The sequence below is a fragment of the Halictus rubicundus genome, chromosome 5, assembly GCF_050948215.1.
Source record: "Halictus rubicundus isolate RS-2024b chromosome 5, iyHalRubi1_principal, whole genome shotgun sequence".
NCBI lineage: Eukaryota > Metazoa > Arthropoda > Insecta > Hymenoptera > Halictidae > Halictus > Halictus rubicundus.
The window spans coordinates 10,598,294-10,615,692 of NC_135153.1; the positions used below are offsets into that span (position 1 = coordinate 10,598,294).

The 17,399-nt window shown below is 38.5% G+C and overlaps 4 protein-coding genes across 5 annotated transcripts; 3 read left to right on the top strand and 1 right to left on the bottom strand.

Moving 5' to 3' along the window:
• Positions 1–53: 53 nt before the first annotated feature.
• On the top strand, positions 54–1,263 carry Rps20 (ribosomal protein S20). Its single transcript, XM_076788256.1, has 3 exons — positions 54–207; positions 774–879; positions 953–1,263. Exons 1-3 carry the CDS (start codon positions 205–207, stop codon positions 1,207–1,209), a joined length of 366 nt encoding a protein of 121 aa, XP_076644371.1. The 5' UTR covers positions 54–204; the 3' UTR covers positions 1,210–1,263.
• Positions 1,262–3,458, bottom strand: Eif2alpha (eukaryotic translation initiation factor 2 subunit alpha). Of its 2 annotated transcripts, none has more exons than XM_076788255.1 (6): positions 3,143–3,458; positions 2,688–2,933; positions 2,378–2,609; positions 2,069–2,301; positions 1,876–1,991; positions 1,262–1,787 (listed from the first exon to the last, which is right to left on the bottom strand). In XM_076788255.1, the coding sequence occupies exons 2-6, from the start codon at positions 2,923–2,925 to the stop codon at positions 1,596–1,598; spliced, it is 1,011 nt and encodes a 336-aa protein (XP_076644370.1). In that variant the 5' UTR covers positions 2,926–2,933; positions 3,143–3,458; the 3' UTR covers positions 1,262–1,595. The 2 variants fall into 2 exon arrangements, with proteins under 2 accessions (XP_076644370.1, XP_076644369.1); XM_076788254.1 differs by having other exon boundaries at positions 3,094–3,457.
• A 736-nt stretch (positions 3,459–4,194) lies between these two features.
• Usp20-33 (Ubiquitin specific protease 20/33) lies at positions 4,195–8,826 on the top strand. Its single transcript, XM_076788257.1, has 4 exons — positions 4,195–4,870; positions 5,128–6,876; positions 6,947–7,218; positions 7,426–8,826. The coding sequence occupies exons 1-4, from the start codon at positions 4,461–4,463 to the stop codon at positions 7,725–7,727; spliced, it is 2,733 nt and encodes a 910-aa protein (XP_076644372.1). The 5' UTR covers positions 4,195–4,460; the 3' UTR covers positions 7,728–8,826.
• A 1,105-nt stretch (positions 8,827–9,931) lies between these two features.
• Vgat (vesicular GABA transporter) lies at positions 9,932–15,090 on the top strand. The gene is made up of 4 exons (XM_076788903.1): positions 9,932–10,269; positions 11,605–11,898; positions 12,190–12,322; positions 13,579–15,090. The coding sequence occupies exons 2-4, from the start codon at positions 11,621–11,623 to the stop codon at positions 14,761–14,763; spliced, it is 1,596 nt and encodes a 531-aa protein (XP_076645018.1). The 5' UTR covers positions 9,932–10,269; positions 11,605–11,620; the 3' UTR covers positions 14,764–15,090.
• Positions 15,091–17,399: the final 2,309 nt, after the last annotated feature.

A 17,399-nucleotide genomic window follows, 5' to 3' on the forward strand; every position in this document is an offset into this window, starting at 1 on the left:
ATAATGTAAAAAAAGCACTTAGATAAATATAGTTTTCATTTTTACCAAATTCATTAGAATATGCTTGAAGTACTGCTAACCGGAAATCGCGTTCTTCTCTACCTTTTCTGTTTGGTGCATGCAACGTGTGCATACACTGGTTCAGCGCTGATCAGTTTTATTGTGAAAGAAATTGATTATCTCGACCAGGAAGAAGTTTAAACAATGGTAAGTTCTTATATCAATGGCACTGATACTTTTAAGAAACTTTTTAACAACATTTTTTCCGTAATTGTATGTTCACTTGCAAGTATCTCTTGATGTGTTAGGTTAGTTGCGATCTTGAGCACGCGGTTTCCAATTAAACAATGAGTCATAAAGGTAATTCCTATTTTAGCCATTGATTTAATATAAAATTGATTAAAAGTCTGTGATTTGAAATTGCATTAGTGATCGCATTCTTAATGTACAATTAATGGTTTAGTAATGTTTGTATACACCATATTTTAGTGCAACTATAGTTAGTTGATACTTGCACTTAATGTTGTTTTTTGAATAATGGTAGCCTGTCTTTTATTTTTTACTAAATTTTGTTTATCGATAGCTAGGCTGCTAGTTTGTAAAATGCAAGAAGACAAGCGTATGTTTTATGTTTGTCACCTGGAATTTTCTAATCGTTGCAAAACACTTTCCTCTCTTTCAGATTTTTATAAAATAATTCATAAAAATGAGAATTTGACCATAACATAAAATGAAATATATAATAAGGTAAAATAATGACAATAATGTTACAGGCAAGTACAAAAACCGACAACCCCGAGAAACCAGGACAGGAGGTAACCCCTATTCACAGAATCAGAATAACCCTTACCTCAAGAAATGTCCGCTCTCTCGAAAAAGGTAAATTATTTCACAAAGATTTACTATTGTTTCATATAATCCTGAAACTTACTATAATAATGCATTATTTTAGTTTGCTCGGAATTGATCAATGGAGCAAACAAACAGAAACTTAAAGTTAAGGGGCCAGTCCGCATGCCCACAAAAATTCTGAGGATAACCACACGTAAAACACCCTGTGGAGAAGGTTCAAAGACCTGGGATCGTTTCCAGATGCGCATTCACAAGAGAGTCATTGACTTGTACTCACCGTCAGAAATTGTGAAACAAATTACAAGCATTTCCATTGAACCTGGTGTAGAAGTGGAGGTCACAATCGCTAATGAATAAGACATTTGAAAAAAGAATGTATAAAGTTTCAATAAAAACTTGAAAACACTAAAACTGGTGCGAAATTTATGTATATTGTATATTGCAATTACATTATAGATCACCTTACAAATACCCAGAATTTGGAGATTACAAAATGTAGAGAAAGATCCTTAACAGAATATCAAAAGAGTATCTTTGTATAAAAAATGTTATTGTTAACAATAATTTAAATGGTATTTAGTATTTATTTTATCAAGTTGATAGAAAATTATTTATAAATCATAATACATTGGGTTTTCAATTTTTATTTGAAATTTTCTGTGTGTCCAGCAAGACAGTAACATACTTTGAAAAGTATGACTTTAACTTCGAAATAATTGGGATATATAAATTTTTCTACAAGCTCATTCTTCCTCTTGATTATCATTTTCAGGTTTTTTATCGTCTTCCGCATCTTCTCCATCGCTAAAACCGTCCATTCCTTCCACTTCCTCCTCATCATCGTCATCGTCGCCAGCAACTTCTGCATTTTCAAGTTCAGCTCGTTCCATTTGTCTAGCCAACTCTGCTTCGTCCGTTGCAGTAACAACTTTCGGCTATTGATGAACATATTTTGTTTTATAAATAACTATGCATTCATACTGTACTCGTTTGTTAATAATAAGTCTAGACAATGAAACTTACAGCCATTTGAACATTAAATACACCTCCAAGTGTTGTTATTTTAGTTTCTATAGCAGTAATAGCATCATTTAATGCTTTTAAACCATCTTGCTTTTCAGGCGTAGATGTAGTCATAACTAAAACATCATGAAAACATAGATTTTAATATTAAAATTATTTACTGAAAGCATACATAAAAGAAAGAATGGTATACCGTATAACGGTGGTGCAATTAAATTAATTTTTATTGGTAGTTCATCTGTAGAAAGAGCTAAGCCTGCTTTTAATGCAGTTTTCACTGCATCAATTCCTTCATAACCGTAACAAGCTACTTCTACATCTGCTCGGATTTTAACTGCTTGAGAAGTCAATTTTCGTTTAATATTATTTAATAAAACTTCTTTTGTATGTTCGTCAAGACCACATTCTGCTAAAATAGATGGATCCCTAAAGTAATAACGTTTCAATGATCATTACTGTACATATGTACTTCTACTAACATTTCTCATTTTCTGTAACTTACAGAACTGATTGTTTGAAAAAGTCATAAGCAGATGCCTTTTGCTTCCTATATTTTTCTTCAAAATGCCATGCTGTTTTCTGATATAATTCTTCCAACTGGTCATCGCTGTCATAATGTAATAATTCTGCAACGTGTCTTAAAATTGAATTGACAGCTTTTGCTTTTGCGTACCTCTCTGTACATTTTTCGACATCTTCAGCTGATACACGGCGTTTGCTAAGATCAATGTAACCTAAATTTGATCAATTACATTATTTAGTATAATCCTGTTTTAGAAATATATCTTATAATACAAATTTGACTCTTTTACCTTTCTCTTTGTCAACTCGAATAACAACAACTGGCTCAGTTTTTCCTACCCTAATGAGTTTGTTAATGGACCTGATACGTCTTCTGGACAATTCAGATAATAGAATCATACCTTCGATGTTATTATATTCCAGTAAATGCACATATGCTCCCATTTCGGCTATGCTACGTACATTTACCATTACTACATCCTCCACTTCGGGATATCTTTTCTTGTAAAACCGACACGACAACACCATTTTTATTTCTGAAAAATGCAATTCAACTGTTACTGGCACACATTTCTTTCGTATGCAAAAATATTTGCTGCTTAAGAACAACGACAAGTATTTAAAAAACGGGAATTTGTGTATAGGTTAACTTCACGAATCCACTGAATTATATGATAATACTATTTCCATGATTACCAATATGAGTGTATGTGTAGAAAGAACAATCAACTCTTTACAATACCACTAAAAATATTTAAAACTGTAAAAATCTGTTGAAATATGTCAATAATCCATGTGCAATCTTGACTTCAATTTCAGTCAGGTTATTAAGAGTGTTATACAGCAGTGGTCAACTCGCATACCCGTTCACCGACATACATATACACAAAATGTTGCTTAAAATGCGACATCTATCGTGATAAGTATTTTCAAATGAATGTCGAGATTAATGAAATGAAAAATTGTCCATGCTTTCGCTATAAATATATTTTGATGTCTGTGTTGTAGAATGTATTTTAATTTTTTAATTCAGTGGTTTATAAATCAATAACAATGTCGTTTGGCTGTTTTCAACTTCAAATCAACTCCTGTAACATGGATACCAACTTAGACTCTTATTCTTATATTGGCGGTTTAATTGTAAACTCCGGCATTTTCGGTAACCAGTTTTCAATACGCATGCGTCCGTATACTTACATATCTACTGATTCCATGGATCTAGTGTGAGACTCCCTCCCGTTGTCAACGCCACTCTCGGGAAGATCTGTCGTCATTGGCCGAACTGGAATCCATTTACTGTAGCCGCGTTCTGATTGGTCGGTGTTTTTCGTTAATAACTCCTTAACAAAGCCGCGGAGAATATTTTCGCAAACGAAAAAGTTACTTCAAATGACCTCAGGAATCATCCCTTTCAAGGAAGTACAACATTTTTGGGTCAACTTTATAGTTTTTTTTATGTTTAAACACCTTAATATCTATACAAAATACATATAAAATTTGTGTTAAATGTATAACAAGATTCTCAGTTACAAATACGACGTGATGCAAATAATTTTCTTGGTAACATTCAATTTATGAAATTGTGTATACTCGTTGAACACTGTTTTTCTTTATATTAGGTTTCAAATATTACCGCGCTTTCCAACGTTGTCAATTTTTCGCATTTAGACTCTTCTTCCTCTGTCATCCAGAAAGCGAGTGTAAGAGATGGAGATATTAATTTATGGAATTGGCAACACTGTCCGTAGGTAGGTTCAAAATTTCGGGGTCACGAACATCGAAGGTTCCGACAGAAGTTTCGTTACTTTAACTTTAGAACGCTCTGTGATTGTGGTATGTATGTGGTTAATTTTTTCAATACAACCATCACCAATGACAATCGTTTTCGTGGATAGTGTTCGATTGCCAGGAACGACATGTTTCGATCAGGTTAGAAAATGATTGTAATCTTAGACAAGTTATGTGTATGTCAAATTTCGAACGAATGTAAAAAACCAAAGTGTACGCGCGATTTCGCGTCCTATTATTAGTAAAAATTGACAGGACAAAACATCAAAACCCAAATGCCTCTCATATCGAGGAACTGTCCTCACATCGCCAATCGTGGTGATCTCGCATTTATTGAGACCATTGTGTCTCAAAAGGAAGGATTTATAAAATGCAGTGAGTGTAACACGGATGGGCCTAATTTATGGTTATGCTTGTTTCCCGACTGCCGTTGGGTCGGCTGTGCTGAAACACACTTAGACCACAGTACTGTACACAACCAAAAATATCCTACTCATTGTGCTCATATGAACCTTTCCACAAACCGTATATGGTGTTATGCCTGTAAAAAGGAAGTTATAACTACACCGTGTGGATGCGTCCCTACACAGGTAGATATTAAAACGCAGAGCAATAAGTTTTCTGGCGATGGTCCTGGTAATGTGGATTGCAAATCTGAAGACCTTAGCAGACTCATTTTGGATAAGTGAGTATAGTTTTTACTTCTTGTTTTCTTAATTTGTCTGTAGTGGGTTACCCTGACCTCACTGACAGTTATTTCACCGACACGATTTCATTGACACCTAAGTTTGCTAACAGCAACTACTTATCGACACCTTGACACCTACTGTTGACGAAAATTTGATATCAATGAAATTGTATCGGTGAGGTAAGGGTAACCCGTCTGTAGCATACAATACATTTTTAAAACATGAATTAATCGTTTTATTTTGTGAATGATAGATTTTACGGTGAACTCATGAACAGAGTCAGCCATGAAAAAGATGGTATATTTCACGAAAAGTCTGGCGACTCTTCTGATAGTACAGATTCAGATGAAAGTAAAGATTTCTCTGGGAAACCAAGGGGGCTTGTTGGCCTTCAAAATATTGGCAACACGTGCTACATGAATGCTGCATTACAAGCTTTATCAAATGTGTCTCCTTTGACACAATTCTTTTTGGATTGTGGGCACATGGTTGGCTATATGTCCAAAGATAGAAAACCTGGTTTAAGTTTAAGCTATCTGAACCTTATTCGAGACATGTGGAATAGGAAAACAAGAGGCTACGTTGTACCACATGGAATATTGTCTGGCATTCGAACAGTTCACCCAATGTTCAGAGGATATCATCAGCATGACACTCAAGAATTTTTGAGATGCTTTATGGATCAGTTGCACGAAGAATTGAAAGAACAGATAGAGGATGATCGTGACAATGTATTAAGACTAAAGGGACTTGGAGAACAATCATCGGACGAAGATGAAACTGAAATTGACGGAACTGGTTCTAGCCAGTCCGATGCTGAATATGAAACATGCGATTCTGGAGTAAGTGAACAGAGTTCCCTTAGCGATGAAGGTGAACGTGGTACAAAAAGAAGGTATTCTCGAGTGTCTCAGTCAGAAAAATTGAGAAGTAAATTCACAAACAGAAGTATCAAGAAATCGACAGTAGATCAGCCTTTTGCTCCACCACAAAGATCAACACAAAACTCGCCTGTTAAGTACAGAACGAAGAAGCAAATGAAAACACGAAGTATCATTAGTGATATATTCGATGGCAAACTATTAAGTAGTGTACAATGTTTAACATGTGACAGGATCTCAACAAGAGTAGAAACTTTCCAAGATTTATCGCTACCCATTCCAAGTCGAGATCACATTGATATGTTGCACCAAGGGTCTCTCACTCCACAAAAGGCAGGACCATGCTCGGATGTTGTATATGTAACTAATCAATCTGGATGGTTGTCTTGGTTCTTGCAATGGATGCGCTCCTGGTTCTGGGGTCCAGTTGTTAGTCTTCACGATTGTCTCTCTGCATTTTTTAGTGCAGATGAACTTAAAGGAGATAACATGTATAGTTGTGAAAAATGTAACAAGCTACGTAACGGAATAAAATTCTCCAAAGTTTTAGAGCTGCCAGAAATACTATGTGTCCATCTGAAAAGATTTCGTCACGAACTAATGTTTAGTTCGAAAATCGCAAATTACGTTTCATTTCCATTGGAAGGATTAGATATGCGACCATACTTACACAAAGAATGCGTCTCTAAAGTAACTATGTACAATTTAAAATCAGTTATTTGCCATCATGGAACTGCTGGTGGTGGCCATTATACGTGTTATGCGTTAAATCCTATTGTTAATAAATGGTTCGAGTTTGATGACCAATGCGTTACCGAAGTCTCTCCCGAAACTGTAAAGCATTGTGAGGCTTATGTATTGTTTTACAAAAAGTGGTCACCAGAGATGTTGCAATTACGTGACAAAACCATGGAATTGATGGAAATATCCTCTCGATCCGATTTAAATTTCTTTGTATCTCGCCAATGGATAAATCGTTTCAACACATTCTCGGAACCAGGACCCATAGACAACTCTGACTTTCTTTGTCCACACGGTGGTGTTAATCCTGTTACAGCACAATTTATAGATAAGCTTAGTATGCCCATTCCACAAGCAGTTTGGGACTATTTATACAATACGTGAGTGAACATATGATATGTTTAACTATTATACTAAGATTCATATAATGATTCATTGATCATTTTACAGTTTTGGAGGTGGCCCCGCATGTACGCATTTATATGAATGTCCAATCTGTGAAGAAAAATATGAATCGTTACAAAAACGAAGAATTTATGAGATGGAAGTATTTCAACGACTAACTCACAATACTGACAATCCTACTGCTATTTATGGATTAGCTATGGCATGGTTAAGGCAATGGCAAAGTTTTGTACGGGGTAAAGAAACACAGCCGCCTGGACCTATTGATAACAATTCTATTATAATAAACAAAAATGGTCAAAATGTCCTTAAAGTGGGTAAGTCTCTAGCTGAGATATATTAAACTTCTTATTATGATTATTAGAGGTGTGCGAGTATTTTCGGGTTGTCGCAAACCTCTTATGATTATGCTGCCCAACATGTATTTTGTATTTCGATATTCACTATTGAACTTGAAAGCTATAAAAATCTATGAGAATTACCTATTGTAAATGAATTCTATTTACCATAGAAATTATTTATAGGTTCGGATTATGGACAAATACCAGAAGAACTTTGGCAATTTTTCTTGTCTACATATGATGGAGGTCCTGAATTAATGCTGCACTCATGTCAAAGACCAGTTTCTGCTCAATCTACTGTTTCATCACATTCCACTTCAAATTCAAACTTAGATCAGAATTTTAAATCCAGTCGTACAGAGGTTAAAACCAATAAACTGTGCATGACTAGAAGTTCTGAAACAATATCGCAGCAAGACAGTGCTATTGAAAGTTTAACTTCAGATAGTGATTCTCATCAAACACAAAGGGATGTTAGTGAGTAAAGTTATTGCTTCGACGTCCCCTAAGCTGTATACACAAATTAACATTTCTACATGAACGTTAAGGTTAAAGTTATATTTAAAAAAAAAACAACAATTTTCAACTGTCATGTGTTAGCTGTGTTACAGATCGTGGTTAAATTTGTAAAACAAAACTCCTTCGATTAAGTCACTTGCACTATGCTGCTATTGGTACAATGTTGTGGAGCATTGTACGAAAAAATTGAAAATAATTCCTGTGTATCTTGTAACATTCATTTGGTGTGTTTTTTGTTTGTCACTATTGTGCAGTTTAATAGTAAATTTGTGGGTATTATGTGTATTTCGTGGGCAATTAGTTAGTACAAAATTCGTTATAAATAATTGTATTATTTAAAGACAAAATATTTAATTGTATTGTTAGACCGAAGCCAGTTATATATTGTCAGATTACTGACTTTGCTGTAAAATTTAACATTTTTCCCTTTTGTATATTTATTACAATGTTTGTGTGTCATTCCTGCATACATAAAATGTAAAACTCTGTCAGAAATTACATATTTTCCGATTTAAGTGTGTTTATTTGAAACAGAAGCATATATATGTATAAGTGGAAGACTGAAAACTAAATCGGTTTAATTTAGTGAAAAGTTTTAGTTCGTACTGGTAAAACATACTGTGTATGATTGAAACTGCAACACAACACTATAGATCGATATAGTCATACATGTAAGCTTTGCAACTTAGGAATCTCTAATAGAAAATTCAAAACGTGTACTGTAACCGTAATATTGTAATTAACTTATGAATGCATCAATATGTACATCGTCGAGATAAAAAGGTAGGGAAAGAGAAAGAAAAGCATTTTTCGTTGTGATCTCACGGCCTTGCATTGCTACCAGAATTATTAAAATCCAACTATTAGTATTTATTTTGTATACTAACGAATCCAATCGGATTCTATGCGTAAAATGCTCGCTTAGATGTCATTATAATTTCTATAAAAACAAAAACGCAGGGACACAAACGATTGTAAAGTTAATATCGATTATCAATGAATATTGTGAAAAAGTACCATACCTAAGATAAATAATAAACAACTTGGACTTTTTATTTATTGCCATTTACGCTGGTCTTTATTGATACCTTTAAATATTGTACCATAATGAAAGATGAAAAGTATTGTATTATAAGTTCAATTAGAATATAAATGATGCTCACGTTAATTTTTAATGTTATTCTTTTGTATCATACATTCTTTCCTGCTACACGTATTAATCAAAAGATAAGTTATAAGTTCTTAACTAAGCGTCTATTTTTATAGGTCAAGACACTGAAACTGCGCCACTTGAAAAAATTAATAATATGTACATATGATGGAAAGCTATATAAATTATTGTAATTATTAATGACTGTTTACTGATTTTGTAGAACCCATAGATTTGTATAATTCATTAATGCAACACATTATCATTAATATTTTCGAAATAAATGAAATTTATAAACGTGGTTCGAACCAAAGCTGTTTCTTAATCTATAATGTTTCTCGAACATTTATATTCGTTGCAGTATATGCATTTATCAGTGTTAAGCTATCACTGATACGATTTAAACACCTGAGCGACAACGTATCAGAATTCAATATCGTTCGTTATTGTGAGCCGATACTAGACGATAAAAAAAGATAAAAAATTAAAAAATTGTAGAATGAAATAAAAAATTATTGACTAAATGTACTTTAATCAATGTTTATAAAAACTGGCACCAATGAAGTTAATTTAAATTGCAACCGGTTATACTAAATGTCAGCAAATTTAAAAAATACAATTTCATTTGGAGTTTATTTACTTGATTAATTACTATTATATTGATTATATTATATTGACTATTATATTTATTTCCTTTAAGCTGAAACAAAATTCTATGGAGAATCCACAGATATACGATAAACATTAAACTCCTGCCCACTTCTAAAAAATTACGAACGACAAAGAAGTTATAATCACCGTATCCGTAAAATAAATCGTAGCGCAAGCGGTTAATTTCGAATAGAATTTCAGCCAGGACTGGACCGATCGGGGGGCGTATCTTGAACATTTTTGCAGCCCCGATTGGCATCAGGGGTACCAGACCCTTGAATTACAGTACTGACGTGAGGAGAGATGTCTCGTGTACGGCATCGATTGAGGCTTGCGCGTTCCAGGGATGCTGGCCATATTCCTCTGATCTCCCAACCCCTGTAACACGCCAACCCCCTTTAGTCTATGTCGCGATTAAGTGCTCGCGATTAGGGACTCGAGGATCGCGGTAGACCGTAGACGACCATGCGGTGTCGTAGCCCACGTAGTTAGACGACTTCTCGACCCTTTATTTTCAACTATTTCCGTTCTCCGGGCCTGCTGCGACCCTTTTTTAGTTTAGCCGCCGATCTGCCATAAAAGGGAAACGCGAACGAGACACCCGCAAGAGCCGCAAGAGCTTCCGCCCCGACGTCGTGCCCTTCAGGAACCATAACCGTTGCCTCCGCGAACTGGGAAGACGAATTTTCCAATTCGTCGTGTATCCGGTAAGTGGAACCGATAGAGAAGTCGACCTAGACCCGTTTCGAATCCCAAAAGTATCGAGTCTCGAGGGCTCCGAGGGCCTCCAATTCTAAACAGCGAAACAGCGAGCTTGAATTCTCGACCGCCCGAGACCAATTTCATCGGTCGCTGCCCGAGCTCCCAGTGAGATTTTTTCGATACAGATCTATGCGTTGAATCATACACCCTAGAACGGTTCACCTTGAACGGTAGAGTGTTTTCGCGATAATGATTAGCTTTGTGGAAAATATTCGGGAACGAAGTGCTTTGCGCTTGCCCGTCGTTATGTTGATGTAGCAATTAAAACACTCTCGTTCTCGTTCCTACATATCTCGGTTTCACTGTTCCGTCGAAAAGGATACATGGCTTTTAAATTAATTGCCGTCGGGTATGTCGGTCACCGAGCACGATTCGCGTTGGGCTAGACTCATCGCGCGCGCTTGACCATTTTATTTGATATTCCTATCGGTAGATTTCAGAGCTTCTCGTGCGATTACCTATAGGAAATACCGGAACGTGATATAGGAACAAACACCGTGCACGGTTATCGATAATGGCACAACGAATTCCATTATATAGCGTTACGCACCCGCAACAGTTGATATTTGATAAACGTATCAATCCCGAGTTGCTCGGGCCTGGCGATAATCCGCACGATCGTGTTCTTTTAACTTTCCTTTTTCTCGAACAACAATTTCGCGTTTGAACATTCTCATTCGCGACCAGCTTACCTTGTTCAAATGTTTCATTAGCTAACTTATGAAATATTGAAGCAATTTAACGATAGAAAGGATTCTATGATCATTATCCTGTGTACTATGACTTTCAACAACAAAGTGTGACCGAACTTGCTATGCTTAACCCTCGGACTCCTGCGAGTTCTAGACCTATGTCATTTCTGACCCACACCGATATTTCCCTACCGTTTTCTTCCGATATAAGACGCTGGCTCGGAACCGGCATTCGTCGTATTTCGAAAATTCAAAAATTCAAAAATTCAAATATTCAGATATTCAAAAATTCAAAGATTCAGATATTCATAAATTCGAAAAGTGTAGGATTCAAAAATTCAAAAATTTCGTCAATCGTAGAAGAGGGGATAGCGGAGTTTCTTATTTCGAAATAAAGTGTACATATTGACGGTCGCTCGAGCTTATCCCTTACGGGTCACGAATGACTCCGGCATAGTATACGGAGAGTTAAATAAACTGCGTGTTAAAATAATCGCGGTAGCAGCACGAATTTCATTCATTTTATTTTTGATCGTGCTACTTTGAGATTTCCAGTCTGGTAGAAAATGGAAAAAATTGTTTTTCCAGAGCAACGAAATAGAAAATGGCCAATTTCCGTGGATTCTACATACCATCCATCGGAGCAACCATCAACGTCGCCTGGGAAACGTTAAAGTCGAAATGGCCAGAGAACAGCCCCTGCGTGGAACTGATCCGTGGTCCTGGCCAACAGGCGCCAGGTCAAGACGGTCAAGGACAGTTCAAATCCTTCGAGGACGGCGGCGATAATACGGAAATGATGACTATGAACGGAGATCAGGTTTACCGGGACCAGAACAACGTGGCCGTGGCTGAGGACTCCTTCAGCTATCAACGAAACGGGTAAATTGACACTTGAGGATCTAATCGACTCAGGGTAATTGTTATTCATATTTGTATGACTGGAGGTCAGTTCTTTTTTAGCAGTGCTTGTCAGCGGCGGACCGTTAATTTCGGGGCCCTGGGCTAACACTGTTTAGGGGGCCTACCCATTCCTTACTTTAAACACATGGTCTTTATATTAGAGTTTAGAAAGATTATTTCGTATATAAAATTTTTTCCGAAAATGTTGGGAAATAATTGCGAGCTAGTGTTACAATATTGTACGTTGACAAAAGATGTTTAATTTTACAGGGACAAAGTTAGGACTGGAAGTGTTAGTAGCGGCGAATTCAGCGAATACGACGAGGGTGGTGGTGAATTCGGTGGATCAGGTGTGAAAATTAACGAGTGGCAGGCTGCTTGGAATGTCACAAATGCCATACAGGTATTTCCATTTAATTTTTTAATGTAATTTAGCTTAGTTCAATTTAAACGAAATTTCTTTTTCAAATAACTTCTTTCCAGAATAATGCTTATTCATTTTTCAAATAATTTGTTTAATCTTGCCGTATCCTTCAATTGAACTGTACCTTTTAAATGATAGACGGAATATGTATACTAGTAACCAGTTTTTTCATATTTTTACTAATATTACACCGAATCTACTAAGTAGTTGGCCGGTAATGGTCGACAATTTTTCATTCACTGCAAATTACACCTTTTTTATTCCTGCGAATTATTGTTTATGATAAAATTTAAGAAAAACGATTTATTTCCTTTTAGCAAACACCGTTTATACTACAAATTACTTTTTCGAAATTTGATTTTTACCAACGATAGCCCAAGTTATAAAAAATGTTAAGTGACCATTACTGCACGATTCTCCCTTATTGGTTCGGATAGTCGAGGTTCTCCAGAAACGCCAATTAAACAAGGAAATATGATCCAAATTGTATCGCGTTTGGTCTCATTTTAACCAGAAAAATATCGCGAACATGTTAAAAACAAGAATTATATCCTAAATATCCTTGTCGAAGGACTCTTTTTGTTTTGGTGATCGATGATGACAGCCATTTCACACATTCAAAAACTTCGAAAGAATTTAAGAATTCTGTTGTGCTTTCCTCAATTAAATACTCAAAATGAATTTTTATTCAACTCTTGTTCATTGCAATCGCATCAGAAAATGTTGACCTTGCACAATAATAAGTGGATCCCGCATATACTTGAGCATCGATATTCTTTAATAGTTACGCGTGCAGCCGAATTGATCCGCTTCAAAATTTTAAAACACTTCACCTATAATAACCTAATCATTTTTTATCTCATAAATCGTCTAAAATTGGCGGCTTTAAATAGAAATACCCCCTTCAGTAGTAGAAGTGTGCAGGTACCCGAAATTTTGGGTTCCTGAGCCTCGAGCCGGGTACCCGGAAGTTTATAAAGTTACCCGCGACTTCAGGTACCCGAAATTGTAGTGGGGTCGGGTCGGGTCAGGATGCCGAAAGTTTTACAATCTTCGGGTACCCGAACATTGCAATTTTTCGGGGTCCCGACCCGACCTGAACCCGAAATTTCGGGAACTCTCGCACTACAACTACCGAGCCCGTTAAAATGGCGGATCTCACATTTTTTCTCTTACAATCCGTGAAGTTACAGAAAGTTCCCTACGAAACTGCAAAGTGTCTATGGTTGTTCCAGGGTATGTTCATCGTGTCGTTGCCGTTCGCCGTGTTGCGCGGCGGTTATTGGGCGATCGCCGCGATGGTTGGTATCGCTCACATCTGCTGCTACACCGGCAAGATCCTGGTCGAATGTTTATACGAGCTGGACACAGTGACGGGTCAACGGGTACGTGTCCGGGACTCGTACGTGGCGATCGCGAAGGAATGCTTCGGTCCTACGTGGGGCGCTAGAGTGGTAAACATCGCGCAGATCATCGAGCTGCTGATGACATGCATCCTGTACGTGGTGGTCTGCGGCGACCTGATGATAGGCACGTTTCCCGAGGGCGCGATCGACACCCGTAGCTGGATGATGCTGATCGGTATCTTCCTTCTACCGCTCGGGTTCCTGAAATCGTTGCAGCACGTCTCTGTCCTCAGTTTCTGGTGCACGATGTCGCATCTGTTCATAAACGCGATCATCGTCGGCTACTGCATCCTGGAGATCGGCGACTGGGGCTGGTCGAAGGTGAAGTGGACCATCGACTTCGAGAACTTCCCGATCTCCCTCGGCGTGATCGTCTTCAGCTACACGTCGCAGATCTTCCTGCCGACCTTGGAAGGAAACCTGATCGATCGGTCGAAATTTGACTGGATGCTGAACTGGAGCCACATAGCGGCCGCCGCGTTCAAGTCCCTGTTCGGCTGGATCTGTTTCCTGACCTTCCAGAACGACACGCAACAGGTCATCACCAATAATCTACACTCGGCCGGGTTCAAGGGCCTGGTGAACTTCTGTCTGGTCGTAAAGGCAGTGCTGTCCTATCCTCTTCCGTATTACGCGGCCTGCGAGCTCCTCGAGAGGGCGTTCTTCAGGGGAAAACAGAAGACAATATTCCCAACGATATGGACCGTCGATCGGGAGCTGAAGGTCTGGGGCCTGGCGTGGCGCGTCGGCGTTATCGTCTTCACGATCCTCATGGCGATCTTCATCCCCCATTTCAGCATTCTGATGGGATTCATCGGCTCGTTCACCGGCACGATGCTCTCGTTCATCTGGCCTTGTTACTTCCATCTCAAGCTGAAGAGGAACTCCATGGAATGGAGCGAGGTCGCGTACGACTGCTTCGTCATTTTCCTCGGAGTCCTCTTCGGCGTGATCGGGGTTTACGACTCGGGCTCGGCCCTGATCAACGCCTTCGAGATCGGTCTACCTTTCTGAACGACTCGTTATCGTGGTTCAGCTTCATCGACTTTCGTCTCCCTTTTACAGGAACACACTTTCTTTCCCGTTTTCTAGATGGTAGACCGGAACACTGCAGCTTGCGTCGGTCAATGCATACCTTATCAATAGACTGCGGAATTTTATGCGTCGATGGCAAGAATGGACAGCCATTTTTCGAAGCATTAGACAAATTAACATTAATGCCGACTTATTCGAATTATTAAGGGCCAAGGTTAGTCACGATTGACCTACTTCTAACACTTATATTACAAAATATCTGCATAATTTCGTCAGCTCATTTCGAATGAGCCCTCTTCTAGCGAAAAATATTCTCATGTAAACACGAAAAGTTGAGACGCGTGAAATAATTTTTCGCCTAATTTTGTCGGTAACGTGGTCACTCTATCTTATCGCGAATCTACGGAGACTTGGCCCGGAGAAGAAAAAAATTCCCGAATGTCTTCTGTTTCGCGCAGACAATTTTCCATAAAGTTCCGCAGTCCACATATCGAGATACAGTCTTCCAAAATTGCACGGTACAAAGAAGAGTCATGTTGAACAGGTCATTCCTTGATCGCAGCCCGACGGCTTCCTGTGTTGTTTCTATCACTTTGAGATGTTCACTTTTTAGCCATTGCGCGTACAAAATTGCGAGCGTTGTCGCTTGAGGGGATACTATGCGTTTCTAAACTTCTCGCAGGAAACTCGCCGTCGTGTTTCATCGATCGCTTTCTTCGAAAAATTCATGGGAGTTGTACAAAATGATCGGGGACCGAAGAATTCGTTAAATCGCTGCAGAAGTGATCGACAAGCAATAAGGAACTCGTTGAAATTAGAAATTAATTGCCGCGGACGAGCTACATACCAGTATATTTCAGTTGACACGACGTTTAACACTTTACCTGCCGGAAGGCTAGTAACCCTTGCATGACGATGACTAGGTCTCCGGCGACCCACAACTTGCGTGTGGATTTCGCCTACGTTTTCCGTCGTGCGAGGGTTAATACGATTTTCCATAATTCTGCTGTGCCAAATGGAAGCTTAAAAATCTTTCTTTTTTTTTTACACAGTAATCCCAAACAATCAGATTACGATTAGATTAGATTACGTTACGCCGCTATTAGACTAAGCCACTGGCGGCGCAACACAGGGCGCAAACTGGTGGCACCACCGAATTGAAGGGCTTTAATAAATCGGCCACAGAAAATGGCATCAAACGATAGTTTGCTTCTCCTTGCTCTTTTATAAAAAAAAAAAAAAGAGAAGAAGAAGGAATCGGAAAACGCATATACATCCAATTCTAGTTTCAAGAAACTTTGTGCTGATGAAGTGAAATTTTTTCGGTATTTTCGAATGTCAAAGTCGTCGTTTGACAAGTTTCTGTGGTACCGTGACGTCAATTGTTGATGTTCTCGCAATGCTGGTGGCGCAGCTGGTTAGTCTGACACGCTACATATAAAATAACGCCCCGACTGATGGCGACGCCACCAATATTGCCCGGCCGGTTGCCGAGGCCGTCCACCAGCTCGGCAACAATTTTTGGTGGAGTCACGAGTTACCGTAGTCTAATATGATCTTTGCATCTTTTGCATTAATGTCCCGAGACGTGCTGAGCCACAGGTGGAGCAACTTGGTTACGCCACCATTGGCCTAGTCTAATAGCGGTCTTAGTGGCTGGTTTATGATTAAAGTCCTCGGCCATGGACCATAGACTTCCAAATATTATGGAACAATCGCCGGTAGATAATGTGTTAATTAATTCTCGATCGCGAACAGAAACCAACGATCAATGGACGAGAAAGTTGCGATTGGATGAGGGAAGATTAGAATATATTTTCATGGACAGGACCGACGAGACACGGCGGTCTCAGCAAATTTAGAAACGTCGTGTACAAAACGAAACATGGCCTCCCGATTTGTTTGAGTAGTCACTCGAGGATTCGTTTGATCGAGAGCTGTACAAATGTTCAGGTGTTTTGAGATTGTATATTTATATTCCAACCAGAACTCACACATATCTAGCAAATGAATCTATTTAAGTGGAGAAAGAGTGAGAATGAGCGAAAGAGAGAGAAAGAAAGAAAGAAAGAATGAAAGAGAAAGTGAGAAAGAGAGTGAGAGACCGATCGTAGAACAACAATCTATCCGCGAGAATCTTCGGCTTCGGAATTGTCTTGCGTCTTCGTTTTTTCGAAAGTTCTGACAATGACCGTCGACATCAGGGGCTTCCTTAGGGCAAAAAACCACCTAGCCTAGCGCGCAATTTACGTGACAATATCTTTGCCTAGATGTAAGTAATATCGATGTCTTCCACGTGCGGCAGGTTCGGCGAGTGAACATACAAAGAAACGAACACGATGAATTATTACGTATGTACAAGTTGACTACTGTTACGCGAGTTTCGGGATTTTATAATCGCAAAACCTGCGGATATCTTGTGATTTCTGTTTGTGCGTCAACGGCGACGCGGGGAGGCGTTCTCCCCATCCCAGCAACCACTTCTGGATCATAAGTGGCCTGCAGACGATCGGAGATGCTTGTCAACCGTGCTCGATAATCTGTGATTATTATCGTAGGCGATCTTTCAAAATTCTAAGAATTTTTTAAAACGCAGAACGGGGAAGCTCATTTTA

Excerpts from the sequence above, each read along its gene's own strand:
- Rps20 (XM_076788256.1), top strand. Across the intron at positions 880-952 it reads TGTCCGCTCTCTCGAAAAAG|TTTGCTCGGAATTGATCAAT; the intron begins GTAAATTATTTC and ends GCATTATTTTAG.
- Eif2alpha (XM_076788255.1), bottom strand. The coding sequence starts at position 2,925 with ATGGTGTTGTCGTGTCGGTTTTACAAGAAAAGATATCCCGAAGTGGAG. Across the intron at positions 1,992-2,068 it reads AATTGCACCACCGTTATACG|TTATGACTACATCTACGCCT; the intron begins GTATACCATTCT and ends ATGATGTTTTAG. Across the intron at positions 1,788-1,875 it reads TATTTAATGTTCAAATGGCT|CCGAAAGTTGTTACTGCAAC; the intron begins GTAAGTTTCATT and ends GTTCATCAATAG.
- Usp20-33 (XM_076788257.1), top strand. The coding sequence starts at position 4,461 with ATGCCTCTCATATCGAGGAACTGTCCTCACATCGCCAATCGTGGTGAT. Across the intron at positions 4,871-5,127 it reads AGCAGACTCATTTTGGATAA|ATTTTACGGTGAACTCATGA; the intron begins GTGAGTATAGTT and ends TGTGAATGATAG. Across the intron at positions 7,219-7,425 it reads TCAAAATGTCCTTAAAGTGG|GTTCGGATTATGGACAAATA; the intron begins GTAAGTCTCTAG and ends AATTATTTATAG.
- Vgat (XM_076788903.1), top strand. The coding sequence starts at position 11,621 with ATGGCCAATTTCCGTGGATTCTACATACCATCCATCGGAGCAACCATC. Across the intron at positions 11,899-12,189 it reads TTCAGCTATCAACGAAACGG|GGACAAAGTTAGGACTGGAA; the intron begins GTAAATTGACAC and ends TTAATTTTACAG. Across the intron at positions 12,323-13,578 it reads ATGTCACAAATGCCATACAG|GGTATGTTCATCGTGTCGTT; the intron begins GTATTTCCATTT and ends TGGTTGTTCCAG.